This window comes from Anopheles coluzzii, chromosome 3 (assembly GCF_943734685.1).
Source record: "Anopheles coluzzii chromosome 3, AcolN3, whole genome shotgun sequence".
NCBI lineage: Eukaryota > Metazoa > Arthropoda > Insecta > Diptera > Culicidae > Anopheles > Anopheles coluzzii.
This window is the reverse complement of record NC_064671.1, coordinates 15401038-15416328: the sequence shown is the minus strand read 5'-3', so window position 1 is coordinate 15416328 and position 15291 is coordinate 15401038. Positions and strand designations below refer to the sequence as shown.

The 15291-nt window shown below is 42.6% G+C and overlaps 2 protein-coding genes across 6 annotated transcripts in view; both read right to left on the bottom strand.

Moving 5' to 3' along the window:
* Positions 1-5218: 5218 nt before the first annotated feature.
* LOC120960222 (calcium and integrin-binding family member 2) lies at positions 5219-6576 on the bottom strand. The gene is made up of 2 exons (XM_040384277.2): positions 5620-6576; positions 5219-5534 (listed from the first exon to the last, which is right to left on the bottom strand). Exons 1-2 carry the CDS (start codon positions 5969-5971, stop codon positions 5317-5319), a joined length of 570 nt encoding a protein of 189 aa, XP_040240211.1. The 5' UTR covers positions 5972-6576; the 3' UTR covers positions 5219-5316.
* Positions 6577-6681: 105 nt separating this feature from the next.
* LOC120960219 (inositol-pentakisphosphate 2-kinase) overlaps positions 6682-15291 on the bottom strand; it is a 111971-nt gene continuing 103361 nt past the window's right edge. For all 5 annotated transcript variants that reach the window (XM_040384269.2, XM_040384271.2, XM_040384273.2 and 2 more), the window contains 6 exons: positions 15220-15278; positions 10313-10480; positions 10098-10209; positions 9922-10029; positions 9561-9826; positions 6682-8483 (listed from right to left, as the gene is read on the bottom strand). In XM_040384269.2, the coding sequence (XP_040240203.2) occupies positions 8309-8483; positions 9561-9826; positions 9922-10029; positions 10098-10209; positions 10313-10480; positions 15220-15278 (888 nt within the window). In that variant the 3' untranslated portion in view covers positions 6682-8308. The remainder of the gene's footprint in view (positions 8484-9560; positions 9827-9921; positions 10030-10097; positions 10210-10312; positions 10481-15219; positions 15279-15291) is intronic.

The window sequence follows — 15291 nt, the reverse complement described above, 5'->3', positions numbered from 1 at the left end:
GTCTTGGCGCTGCTGCTGCTGCTGCGTCCTTCATTAAAATGTAAGGATGTCTGTAGTGCCGAAAGCCAACAAACACATATATATCCGTTGGTGCGCTGAGTATGCCCTCGGCAGTGAATTAGGGCTCCTGTGCGGTTAAGGATAGGAATAGGAACATAAAGACTCATACACACAGACACAAAAGCGGGTGTCCTCTCAGCCGCGACTTCTTACGGATGAACTTGAACGTTTTCCCTCCGCTTGCACACGCATCGTTTAAAGTATGGCACAGGGAAAACGATCACATTTCAAAAGTCGAAGAAGATATGCACATAGTTGGGGTGCTTTGTTGCTCTTCCGCTTTCCTTCGTTCGTTCGCTCATTCGTTCGAGTTGTTTGAGCTTTGTACAAGCTGCTCACGTACCACGTGCCACACGTGTGTTTTCATACTCCATAAGGCAACCATAAACGCCGTGAACGAGCAGGATTGAAGCAGAAACGGGGTCCTGTTGTGGATGTGGTTTATCACCTTCAGTTGGCCGGCGTCTGCTTCACTACTATCAGGCTCTGGCCAGCCGAATCCGTTTGTGGAGAAATTGTGGGCCGATAATTTTTATCCCAGCTGGTCCCGGACCCAACTCTCCTTGCTCACTCGCTCGTGTTAAGGTCCTTCGCTTTTCATTTCCTTTCTGTCGAGCCCTTTGCTTGCACCCTTCCCTTGTGCGTACGGTTTGGATCGACGGTGCGTTACCTTTCTAGGACCCCTATTTTACACCCGCCTTGCGCCGCACCATCTGACGGCCCGCAGAGCACAGAGTAGAACAGCAAGCACCGATACGCACCTTTGCTCGTATGTTTTACATTACCTTCCTGCCCACCCTGGAGTGTATAAATTGTGACGCGTGTCGTCTGGTGTTTGCCGCCGTCCCGCCGTCTGTCCTGCTCCAGGTGTGATCGGTCTTGCACGGGATTTCTTGGTACAACTGTCTCACTTTTTTGTTGTTGTTGTGCCAATTCCTTTGCTACGGTTCGTTTACGTTCGTTTGACGCGTGCCACGTGGGGCGGCGGGCTTGGCGTAAGTGAGGCCTGCCTCGCCTGAGTGAATACGCATCACGTTGGAGGGCAAAATAAAAGCAAAAGCTAGTAAAAAGCTCGTGACTTTTGGAGTGTGTGTGTGTGTGGGGGGTGGTGTGAAGCGATAAATCAAAAGCATTCGTGAAAAGTGAGGAAAATGAATAGGAAATTTGCCACATTTCGCCAGGTAACACGATAGCGCGATTGATATGACCGCTGCGTGACAGTGGAAGCGAATGAAACATTGCGTTCCATTATGCACGAGAGGCGATATTAATTCGAACCGGTTGACAAATGGAATCAAATCTCGGATGAATTCTGCACCGTTTTGGGAGGGAATGTGATTCCATTTTTTTCCGCGATGAGATCTGTTTTGGTTGGGTAGTATTTTATTTTATTCATGTTGTATTATTGTCCTATATCATAAAACACAGAATGTAATCAATTAATGTTTATACTATTTTTATCGTGTATTTTGAAACTTTATGATTTCTAATAAAATGAAGAACATTCACTTTAAAATTTAATTTAATTTCCTGTTTCGACAAAAAAACATTTGCACGGAATACCTAGTAGAAACACCCTTATTTTTTACAGTTCCGCTACTCTACAATAGATGGCGCCACTAAAAATCAGAGCTCGATCTTTGAAAGCAAAGTGTATTTATTATTTTTGTTTGATTTATTGCTTTCTTTCTCCAATACTTTTGTTCACTTTGGCAATATTTGTCGCTGAGTTGATTTCAATCCTTTTTAACGATAGTGTTTACAATTTTTCACAGAGTTTTGTACCTATTTATACATTTTTGGCTGTTATTATAAATATAGTTGATTTTTTCCTGATTTTTAAATTACTCAAAACATCTTTAAAAATTATTAATTTTACCTTTATGAGTCTTACAGAAACAATTTTGCTTTATCTCGCCTTATATTCTATTTCTAAGAAGAAAAGCGAAAAAGAACAAAGTAATTTTTTATTTTATATTCAGAACCTTAACAATCTACAAAACTTGTTTTGCTTGCAATTGCTTGTAATTGCTTGCAAAAAATATAATTTGTACATTTACTATAGTGTCACTTATGTTAATTCTAATTTATTTAAGAATCTTATAGTATAAAACAAAACTATTTCTTAAATTTGCCCTTCATTTTATAATAGATATTTTTGTTACTGCCCTGTTTTAGTAGCACTATTTTGTAATAAATTTTCAATATATTTTTCACTCCTTTTCTCATCTATTTGTATAACTCTTTTGTACCCCTTACTCTTATATTAAACTGATTGCCATTCAACAGCATTATTTATGCACAATTAGATTCAATGATTCAATTGATGCAGTAAAAAACACACACATACACATAAATAAAACAACCATAACATTGGATCATTTTCAAACCGATTGCCCCGTTGTAATAGTGCCGCACAAAGCATCACAAGCACACGGTCATCCAGCGTCACACACAAATCAAATACATTAATGTGTTTCTCTTTTTATGCCTCGTTTTTTATGCCCATTCGCCCGAGGCCCGTAATAATGCGTGTCATCAATTATATGGAAGCGGTGACCACCAGAAATGAAGCCACCGATCACGCCGCACCATTCTCACCCCGTTTCCGCCGCTCCAGCTACCGCGTGCGTGCGAAAACATTGAGTGATTAAGTTTCGATTCGATTATGCAAAGATTTATGGTGACCTCGACCGGCAGCGTGGACGTGTATCAGCGATATCGGGCTCAATATCGCATCATCGGAACGGATCAGATCGCCACGACGTGATGTATGTTTGTATAAAGGGAGGTGGTTAAGCAAATTTAAATCCCACCAACCCAGTCCCAATTGCTTGTTTGTATGGTGTGTGGGATCATTGCAACAACGAGGTGGCCTTACTGGTTGGGTTTTTTTATCATGGTTCCACCAACATTAGCAGCAGCGTGCTAAAAGCTTCTCTTTCAATGGTGTCCCAAAAAACAATCACCATCACCTCATAAACCACATCGCGGGTGTTTCATGTGTACATGTGTCGTCGTTTTTTTTTTAATTTACTTCCACCACTAGCAAAGCGATGACAACGATATACAGAAATATTAATAAAATCGGTACGCATCGGGAGGTCATCCAGTTTTAATTAACTTTTTGGACATCTCCAGGGAATTGTTGTTCAATGTCGCTGTTCCCTCATTTCACTTGGCACAGGTGGATCAGCACAATATGTAGATACATTGTTTTTTATTCTCATTTACCAGGTACCGATGGATGCCAGTCCATGTGCATTCTCAATCGTGTTTGTGCTTTCTTGATTTGATATGTAAATTTATTCGTAAAATTCCTTGTTATTACACGTTGCAGCAAACATGTTGCTTTTATGATAACACTTGAGTAACCAAAGATTTCAATTCCAACTCATAGCAAATAAGGTTGACAATTTTAAGAGTTCGGACTTATTTCAGTACGCTTATTTCTTTTCCATTTTACAGAAATTATTATTTTTATAATTTATTTTGTAATTTACGTTTATAATAGCGGGAAAGCTTGTATAAACCAATATAGAGCATGTATTTCATCACGTAAATGTGTCATGTATGCAAATTTTCGTATTAGATCACTTATTAGTTGGATCAATATTTTACAGAACAATGAGCTAAAAATGTTGTCTAATAGGGTTATCAGTATTGCTCAAATATTGACTTCAAACTATCATACATAGGCAAATCATCAACTCTTCAGTCGTGTATTGAATGTGAGCCAACGAAATGATGACAATTCCGATTTCAATGAAGAGAATTTTTGATAAATGGAGAAATCATAAATTGTGTAGGTTTCTTTTTAAAGTAGTGAAAACAATATTTCTATTGTTAAACAATAAATTCTATCTTATTTTGTTTTATGAGAAACGCCCCTGCCCCATAGATTGAAGGCCTTATTTACTATAGAAATTGATTTTTTTAATTCCAGAAAAAAATTCTAAGTGCTAAATAAAAATTATTCTAAACAACTGCAAACATAGGCCATATAAAAAAATCAATCAATTAAGAAAGCTCGCTAAACAAATTAAAAATATCCCGTTAAGCTTGGTTGAAATATTTCGTTTTAACGTCCAGTTTGAATTCGATTTCACGAAAATGCTTTTCATGTCGTTAATTTTTCAACGGGCGTACTCGGTGAACGTACTCTTGCTTGTACTTTGCAGATGAGACCGCATTTCTCTTGTTCTATTTTCTCACTCACACACACTCTCTCCTTCTATTTGCTTCAGTCCGACGCAAATTGCACATTTCGCGCACATGGTAGAGATGGTAGGTTTTAAAATTGTACATTTAACCCAACAGTTACTAAATTCTGCTTCACTCAATGTTTCCTGCTTAAAAATGTCTCTGTTGTCTTGCGAACGAATACCAATCAAGACAACAGACAGGACAATGCTTACAGCTCGCTTATTACCAACGTCACACGAAGCGTAAACTCAAAAAGTGTACGCTTGATTTTGTATGGGTGAGCGTAAAATTCCTGTCAAAAAACTATAGGATTTTATGGCTGAAATCCAGTTTAAACCAAAATTTACGCCTCGTGTGACGTATAAGGTCGGTTTAGAGATTGGCAAGGACAGGATCAGTTCCAGGTCCAAAAAAGGTCCAGGATCAGCTTCAGGGCCGGTATGGTTTCAGGACTAGCATCAGGACCAGTATGGGTTGAGAATTCAGTTCAAGCACCCAGAGGAATGTGGTATCGGTGTCAAGGTCAGTATGGGTGCAGGATCAGTCTCAGGACTGTTGAAATTCATTTTACTTCCGGTAATGATTCAGAATCTGTCATTCAGAATCAGTAGAGTGCAGATACACCCGGGAATTCAGTTTTTTTAAATACCTCCGAAGTTATATAAAATATAGAGAAGATCTCCCTAACTCTTCCGTGTAGATCATAGCATTTTTAATACTTCTGCATTACACAAGGAGACCATTAATAGAGCAACGAAATGGAATTAGTTTTGATTTGCAAAAGTACTCTGCGAACATGCTCCTTCTTTACATTCAGGTGTGTCAAACACGTGTCCATGGGAGTAGAAGCGCGTTGAATTGGAGATCATTTCGGAAATCATATATCCAGTTAGATTCTTGTTGCATAGCAAAGAACGTTATTTTACTGATTGCATTTTATTCAGGAAGGAAGGCCACACATATTTATTTATATTAAAATACTCTTCCAAGCGGCAAAACTGTGATAAATTCTTTCATATATGATAAAACAATTAACACACCTAAAATACTCTAGATACGAATATGAAACGTCGATATAAAGTCGGGCGCTCGCGTTATCACGTGCTCGAACTCCAGATAGGACAGCTTCCCGTCCCCATCCACGTCCGCCTCCTCGATAACCTTTTCCGCTATCTGCTGGTGCTCCTCCAGCGATAGCTCGTTGCGCGTGAGCGCAGTGATCACGTTCAGCAGATCCGACTGCCCTATAAACCCGTCACGATCGTAATCTGGTTTGGGAGCGAAACAATTAAACAACAGCGTTATAAACTTGCCATCCCGAACTGTCGCACAAAACTGTGCCACCGTCGTTACCGTAAATTTTGAACGCGTAGTACACCTTAATGTCACGCGGCGCCTGCTCACTAAACACGGACAGCAGGTCGAGAAAGTCCTCGAACGTCAGGTTACCGTCGCCGTCGCGCGAAAACGCTTCACACATGCGGCCCTTGAACGGGTTTTCCACCAGCTCGGGCAACCGTTCGATGCGTTCCCGCGGCACCTGTATGGTGGACGCTTGTCCCTCGGTCATTATGACCGGTACCAGGTCCGGGCTGGCCTCGTGGAACCGCTGATGCACGCGCAGTATCTCCTTGCGCGTGAAGAACGTACAGTCCTGATAGTCCTCCAGCTGCTGGTCGGTGAAGGTGACCACTTTGTTACCCATTGTTTGGCCGTAGTGTGTACACCGTCCGAAAGCGCAACAACGACTAAACGGACTCGGTTCATTACCGACACTCTTCGGCGGGGGTTACAGCCATCGATTCACTCCACTCCTTTTGGGGCGGTATATGGAGGAAGCAAGGGGAAACGGGTAAAGATTCTCCCTAATGACTTGTTGCTGGTGTCATCGTTCGCACACCAGGACTAACAATTTATCCTTGTACACAGACACAGACACACTCCGACAGCCTAGCCCACCACATTCCGGGTGGTGCTAGCACTAAAACCGTTGGGTGTGTCCCATTTCTTCCACCTCCCCCAAAGCAACGACTAGAAGAGGCGAAAGGAATTTATCGTCACGCAAAAGGATATCCTTCCCTCACAATGTCCACCCGGTTTCTTCTTCGTGTCAGTGTCTCCCGGGGGCGGTGGTGGCTAGAAGCTCCAAAAGGTTAAACTACCGAAAGGGCGCAGCAAGTAATCGATTGCCAGCCACATGGGTGGTTTGTTTGCCCCATCCTTTTTTGTGTGTGCGTCGCCGCCACATTCCACCACAATGCGCGCACATCGGAAGTCAGATAATTGCTTTGCCATCATTCGCGGTTGGTCATCGTGTTCTGGGTGTAACGATATTTCTTTTTTAAACTGAACTTCTAACTAAAGGCACACCATTTTCGGACAGACGCTCGAGTGCAATGCATCCTGGAAAAAGGATTTTAAGTAATTAATAAAGATTTTCAGCAAATTTATTCTTATTTTTTTCCATAACACATCCACCGTTTGGTGTAGTAGAGTAATGCAACGTGTGAAAAATAGCTCCTATGTATATAAAAACAGATAAGAAGAACAGTGTGTTCACCACACGCATATCCTTCCCTTTCTACAGCACTAACCAGTACGTACTGAATACAGTGTGTGTGTGTTTTTTTTGTGTGTATCGACAGATAAAAAGGTTGTCTTATAGTGGTGCGTCACACGACGTTAAAAAAAACTACACAGTCACAATCTTTCCTTAGAAGTCTTTCAAAAAGTCTCTACTTAAATATTTGGAGAACAATTTAGCTACACATCTCTTTCGTCGAAAACGGAGAAAACAAATGCCATTCTACTGCTACTGGTTCAAGAAATGAGAAAAAAGAATCTACCATCCTACCAGGTTATATAGTCTGGCTAACGCGAAACGCGAAAAGTGATTCGAAAAGTGGGTTTTAATATTAGTAATTTTAGCCCTTTGTAGAAAAAAAATACGAAAAATAACGAAAACCTAGCAATAAATACTGCATACACCAAGAGCGTTCTTGATTGTGTGGTGTGGGTTTATGTTTGTTCACTTCCTCTGCCAGTAAAGAGCTCTGCGCCATCATGAAATGGATTAAATTATTCTCAAAACATGCTTTTTGATGATGTTGCTATAACCTAGTACAATCTTCTTTTTAAAAATAAAGTATACACATAAATTATTTGGTGTCATCCTTTCACCCCTTTTGTGTGTCATTTCACCCTGTTTATGTTTCCCGGCTACAATGCTAAAATAAATAAAGTGTAATAAATAGAGCACGCTGAGTAAACCTATATGATGTTGCACATGTATGTGATGATGCCCGCTGACATATGATGTTCGATTACATTTGCATGCTTTGACACGTGCGTAATTTAAAGGCAAAACATCATTTAAGTAAACTTATTAAAAGCAGCTTAGTTTCCTTTGTTCAGTCGTCATCTTCTGTGTCCGCCTGTGTTTGCGTTCTTTGCTGTTAAATTGTCGGTCCACTGTCAGCAGCGCCTCTTGTTTTAGTGAACAAATTACATTATTATTAGAATTTAATTACACACTTACTTGCTAGCTTTTCAACCATCTTATTTTTTCCTGTACTTGGTTTTGTATTTCATTGTTTTCTACTATTCCTTTCTGCTTTACATTGGTGCATTTAGCTTTCTTTTCCCCTATTATGTGATGATCACTTGCGTTTTTTTTGCGTATTAGTTAGCTACTTTTAATATTTAAATATGCAATTATTTCCTTCAGACACACACACACACGCCCACACTGCTATAAAGAGCAAATTCTTCAGGAAAGTGGTTCCACTCCCGGGTTAGCTTAGTACGTAGGGTATTGGGCAAAAAAGTATTATTGCTTTTTGTCTTGAGGTTCACCATATTGTGTTCTTGTGTGCTTGTGCTGCTGTTAGTTTGGCTACCCATTCCTCTATAGGCATCATATTGTAAATCTTCTTAAAGTCACACACACACACAGACGCACAGATAACTCTGGAGGGACTTCATTAGGATACAAGAGACACAATACAACACACACATATAAATAGACGATTAGATTACTTATCTAACGCCGCAATTTGCTGATAAAGTCTCGGTACGCTACCGCAGACGATGCTAGCTGTTCCACATACTTGGCGTAGTGTTTGTGCGATTTGGGATCGAGATCGGTGATCGTCACGTTGACGATAAACTTCATACCATCGATCGAGACGATGTGATACCGTGCTGCGTCAGTTAGGCTGAAAAGAATGAATAAAATTCGTATTATTATAACGGGAAGATGTGGATTTGTAAACGTTAAACATAAATGAAGCTTAGAATGGTAATGTTTTAGCTGTATATTTGGCAAGTATTTCCTATTTCTTCAAGTCGATCCGTTGTATAAACAATATTAAATTTCAAAACAAATTTAACATAAATCAGGTTAAGGTTCAGTAGCGCAAAACGGAAATCAAACTTCCCATGAAACATAAAACCCCTGAGCCCGCTGAGCAAAAGGTCTCAAAATACCGTGCTGCGAGCTTTAAAAAATTCATACAGTGAGAAACCTAAGCAATCCTAATTTATCCAGCGAATCCATACAACGCAAAGACCACACCAACAACGTACTGAGAGCTCAGGTCAGTGGAAAATAAAAAGTTGATCACCTTTATCCGGTGGCACAGCTATAAAGGATGAAGGTTCTCGCTCTCTTTGCAAAGAGTTTATGATAGACACACACACGCACACACAAAAGACAAGTGGCGATAGAATAGGGCGAAGAAATATCTCAGGAATGTATTCAGGTTCAACACATCCCTAAAAATCCCATATTCCAACACAAAGCCAGACACAATAAAGAGCAAAGCGACGGGATAATTTTTCAAATCCCTAAATTGTCTACCAGGACCTTCAGACAGACCATGGAGCAAAGGTTGCCAGTGCGCAGTGGTGGACCAAAAAAGGGAAAAGAGAAACTTTTTTTATCCATCCGACCCGAACGGGATGGATTGCAACTGTGTGCTAATGTGGAGTCTCATTTTCTCCTTCACCCGCCTTGTGCCGTTTGGTGCATGGTACAAGTAATCTCATCCTTTTCTTCTGCCCCTGCTTCGATGTCACAGGTAGCTATAGTCCCTCCAGACAGACCCGCATGTGCAAACCTAGTCCTGGCAGCCGCAGCGCGCTTCCCATTCACCAAATTTCGACCGACGGTACGACGTAAGAAGAAAAGCTCCTTTTTAAAGGCCTCTACATCCTCGCCAGGGACGGACTCCCTTTGTTCGCGTGTTTCTGTTTGCTCACACAGCGCGTACTCGTATAAAGGCCTGTATTACCTGCTCTCCTCGGCACCGGACAGCCGCCGGAACGTGATCATTATCGAGCAGTCTAGGGCCGTCGCACCGAGCTGATACTGTTCCTCCTCGGACAGGTACTCGGCACAGAAGGAACCGTTCGGCCAGGTGGTGCGACTGCTGCCGCGCCCATCGTACAGTGCGTCCTCCTGGTAGGTGAGATACTTTTCGTACATTTCGTCTATATAGCGGTACGGATCGGATCGCGATTTGTTCAGCTTCGATGGATCGATCGTAGAAATGCTTGACTGCAAGAGAGAGAACCCAGGTGCAAAATAATGCGGAATTAGTAGGAGCAGTTGCAACAAGATATTGGGCATTATATTAGGCATTTGTGGTATACCTTCACTAACAACTGCACGTCTAGGATCTGTCGGAGGGCGCAACTTTGGGGAAGAAACTGCTGATTGACGGGGTTGCAGGCGCGTTCGTGAAGCTGGTTTTTATCCTTCTATAAAAATCAAATAAAACTAATATTATATCCACAAAGTCCAACCTTCCAAACGGGGTGTATCGTACCTTCTTCCGATCCTTCTTGATGCTCAACAGCTTCCGATCGCAATGCTCATCGTTTGTGGTAAAATCTTTCAGCAAAATCTCCTTTATCAGATTCATGAAAATTGTGCTTCTCCTGGTGGGGGAGAAAAAAATAAAACAATAATTACACACACACCCCTCTTGCGAATTGAATCCAATCGATTATAATTAACTCAGTCGGAAAACAAAACACTTACTCATCCTTTGTGCGACCGTCGCGCGGGAACATTTCACGCAGTATCCGATTGAACATGGACTTTTCCCGCTTGTCGTCGTACACGACCTTGCCATTTTTCAGTATTTTAAAGTTGTTCTGCGGCGCACCGATAAGGCCCTTTACGGCTTGCAGAACACGAACGGGTTTACTGTGGAATGTAAGGGATAAAGAGTCGAGTCAGTTACATATATACAGCTAGCTGATTTCTTCGCAGTGTATAAGCGTGTTTCATTGTAAGTTTATTAACTATTCAAGTTCATTTACTAGCAGAGTTCCCTCTGATGTATGACCTGATGACGTCTTTTTGTCAGAGTTTACCACATGTTACGCTTCAACTTCTCGTGTTCTGGTACTATTGTCCTGGTAACGCGTTCTGTCTACGTATTGTCTTTACGGAAATGCGTCAATCTTTAGTTGAGCAAACATTCTTCAAACAAAGTTTATTACTAAATGTCACCAGTGGACATGCCGTTGGAAATCTGACAAACGAGCATTATTTTGTATGCAGACCTTATCACGTCAAAAGACCAAAACCGAACGGACCAAGCTCCTAGACACAACCGGTGGACCGAAAATGGAAACCAACTGTGCAGCAACTTTCCTGCCAGTGCTCCTTGACCTTTATTGCATATCTCGCTGTTAAAGTTTCTCTTTTCTCTCGGTACGATTGCCTTGCCTATCAAAGGACACAAACAAACCAAACAGACCTGAGGAGGTAGCACTGTAAACCCGTAGTAAACCTTGAACAGTAGGGGGGATAAGGGGACTGCTGTTTGGGGCAAACGGTGCAGAAAGTGGCGCAAAAACAATGCACGTGTTGTTGCATCGTAATTGAATGTGCATACATTTTACACAACTCGTCCTTTAGCAGAACCAGAGTTAAGCGGCGGTTATGGCAGGCATTCGCAAGAGGATCCTGCTTCGTACCGTCGTCGTTGCCAAAGTAATAAAATTTCTTTGTTTTACTTCCCAATAAAATTGCGCTGTCATTGCGTACCTCACGGTGGCGGTTTTGCCATAGAAACTGTGCTGTGAGCACAAAAACCAAACAAAATCAAACGAAAGCGACCTGACGAAACGAAACATTTGCATCGCTTCGTTCGCAATCTTCAACTCATGTCCCCCTCTCGCCTCAACCGAGCAATCTCAGCACTCCAACACACCCAACAACCCAAGACACTTTCTTTCCCTCCCATCCTTTCCCCCACCTTATGTGACAAACAACCACGCACATAGCGTCGTGGTACGGTACTGCCGCCGCGCGCGTGTTACTAAAAATATCCCCCAAAAAAGATCATTCAAAATCTTCGAACCTGATCTCCGGGTATGGTTCGCTGAACGGTGGCGTGATTTCCTAGCAAAATCGCTACTTTTCGCCCATCGGCAGCGGTGTGTGCAAACTACACTACAGAAGTGCAATTGCACCGGCCCTGCAGTTAAATGTTGCCCCACGTCGTAACGGTAAAATATTGAATGTTTTGCGCACTAGAGCAGCAGCAGCAGCAGTAGCAGTAGTAGCAGCCGGCGCAGCAGCAAAAAATGAAATTCGAAAGTGCATGGATCACACGCAAAATGCAGTAGAGTGCAGCTGCTGTGTACCCCGGACCGGTTTTGGGGGTCGGCGTGGTGCTTACGGACCGGGATCGGGAGGAAATTAAATCCCTTGCCGCGTTAAAACTGTGCGCGCCACACGACGATCTCGTGGCGTGTGTGACACACACACATCGGATTGATATTCCGGGACTGTGACTGAAGGGAAGGGATATTTTTGGGGGCCAACCCGCCAACGGCAAAGTAATAATTGAAGTTTTATTTATAACGCAATGCGCACGATGCGTGAGGTGCATCGCTGTCGTCGTCGTCGTCGTCGTCTTGTTTGCGCCTCCCGATGCCACAGCCCAAAGGAGTTTGTGTGCCGGGGCCACAAGTCGGTCTCTCCGGTGTGCGCAAATGATGGTTGCGTCGTATGGGAGAGAAATCGGCAGCCCTACATGTGTGTCCCGTGCCCCGTTGCACTGACAATCACAAGGGGGAATGGGTAACCGATGCAAGAACGAACCACGAAACTCCGGAGGACACAGGATGCGGCGTACGAGCCAACCGAGTCATAATTAATGCCTAAAGGTCAGTTGTTTTGCTGCAGGAGGAGTTTCACCAACAACATGCATGGTTGTGTAGCTTGTACCCTCTTGTGGCAGAGATCTTCAATTACCAAAAGAGACACGTTTGAGGACATGAAATTGGCCGGATATCATAGGCGATCTTCTAATTGTAAGTGCTAACATATATGTAACTAATAGTGATGGGCAAAATGGGCCTGCAGCCGGATTTATTCGCATCCAGATGCTTTCCGATTCGTATCCGGATCAATTCCGGAGTTAGCGGGGTGAGGGTTGGGCTAGTTGGTTCTGGAAGAATGTTTAGCCTTTTTAAGGTCTTGGGTAAATTTGATTATCCTTAGTCAATTGTTCATAACAAATAACGTATTACTACACATACTAATTTACATTCATATCTGGATTATCTGCACTATACAGTGTCACTATACATTGTATATTAGTGATGTGCTGTTTGGAGCGCACCCACCACTCCGATCCGACTCCGGCTATTGTTAGTCCAACTTCGGTAAAACCACTGAACCACTAGCTCCGCCCGGTGTCGGAGTTGTTCGGAATCGTCCGGAGTCCTCTGGAGTTGTTCTGAGTCGTCCGGAGTTGTCCGGAGTTGTCCGGAGTCGTCCGGAGTTGACCGGAGTCGTCCGGAGTCGTTCGGAGTTATTCGGAGTCGTCCGGAGTTATCCGGAGTTGTTCTGTGTCGTCTTGAGTCGCCCGGAGTCAACTTTGGTGCTCACGATTTATTGTTAGCTTCCAGAAATTATTTGGATTCAATAATTTATTTGAACTATTCAACAATGTATTGACCATTGCTCGAAATTGCTTGAATTATTAATTGGAAAAATGTTAGCATTATGTCAACCAATTGTTAGAATTTGTAAAAATATGCGGAAATCTGTTAGTAAATCGTAGAACAAATTCAAACTTTTTAAAACAGGAAATAATATCACGAATTTGTCAAAACAATAATCTGGAAAGAACCAGAAAATCATGGAAAACCAATTATACGGTTTTTGCCGGCACGCACAAAAATAATTGAATTTTTGCTTATATATGTAGCTATGAAGAAAGCAATGTTAGCTAGGAGCTAGGGTTGCTTGCAAGCTTGCTTTTTTAGTGTAAGTATTTTGCTCTACGAATTAACTACTATAATAAAACAGATTCAGTAGGAGCCATTTGGATTCGATCAGAGTAGTCCGGATTACATCGAAGTCAAGGGGGTGTGTATTCGTTCGGAGCAGCCAGATTCGAAGCCATATTTATTTCGGAGTCGGAGTGGACCCACGAATTCAATCCGAAGCTCCCATCACTAGTAAAAACTACCACAAATATAACGATTAAAACTTATATTTGTGGTAGTAATCAATAAAATTAGTTTTTCATTTAAAATTAATTTTAAGCTATCTCAACGATGCTGCAAGGGCTTCGTGTCCTCGGCAGTGTTAATATTGTTTCAAATTGCGTTTGTTCAATAAATTAGCTCTTTCAGTGCTATCTTATCTATCTTGCCGTTTTATTTGCAAACAATCAGCAGCCATGTCGCAGCTAATTGGGTTCAAAATTGTATAACATGCACTCCAAAGAATCGTCAATCAACGAGCCGAGCGGTGTTGGTCTGTGCGGGCCATAGTAAAGCCGATAATATTCTACGCAAACGTGTTTGTTTTGCCAAAAAACAAAATAAAACACACCAAATGAAAAAGTGACAACTCGTTTCGGGGGATTTTTTCCCTCTCTTTTTGTACTCTTGCGCTATCATGTTTATGGTTTGTGGTTCGGAAATTACACACTCATCAATATAAATAACACACACCATCCGCGGGTGGGAGGAAGAGGCGCAGGAGACACACTATGACTAATGCCACCTGCCGATACTGTGCCCGTGTGACAGCCCCCCGCCCCTAAAGCGTGCGTTTCTTCTGGTGGCACGTCACAAGGAAAATTTCCGAACCTGCGTCACCACCAAACAACAAACACGCGAGAAACCCAGTGGCCATTAAGCGGTGGTGGGATTTTGTTGTTCAAATTCCGGTGGCAAAAGAGAAGCAAAAAAAGCAAAAAAAGATCTAGATAAACCCCGCCGGCCCCGTACCGAAAACCGGATCATACCGATAATACTGTCGTTCGCCTTGAGCGCGCGCGGCGGCAGTTCGATTCGTAAAATATAATTCTTTGTTTCAGCAGCGCGCTCCCGGCGGGGTTTGGGGTGAACGTTGGTCCTCTTGAACGCGAGAGGATGGGGAAGTTCACATCGCAAATCCCGGTCCCTAACGGTCACCTTTGCCGGAGCTCTGACTGACACTGAGTGACACCCAAGAGGAGCTCGCATTAATCGTGCGGGCACAGGGATTCGCGGCCGTCGATAACCTGTTGCTCGCCGTTCGAAGACTTGACGCGTGAACCTTTCTTGTGACACAAAATGTGTATTTGAAGAAAAGAAATAAAAAAAAAAACATACACACACAAAACAAAAGCAAATCCGCTTCTCGGTGCTGTGTACGCTATCGATCGCTATTTTTGGTCACCGCGATTCTTCGCGTCCGTGCGAAATACAATCCGTAAAGCGGCTCACACGGCGTACAGTGGTGGTTAAGTTCCGAGCAGCGTTTAACAGTTTCAAATAGTTGCAAAAATACCCAGTAAAAGCAGAGCAGAGTGAGGGCAAACGGGGCCGAAAGCCTTGGGATCGTACGACCAACCTTGCCGCAGATGGAAGATTCGTGAAAGAAATGAGATGAAGAGGTAACACGGCCGGGGACAGGGCCCTACTTACCCGGAGTAGAGATCCAGAGGACAGTATTTACTAATCTTGGCTATCGATTTCTTTTGGAGCTGCAAATAAAAG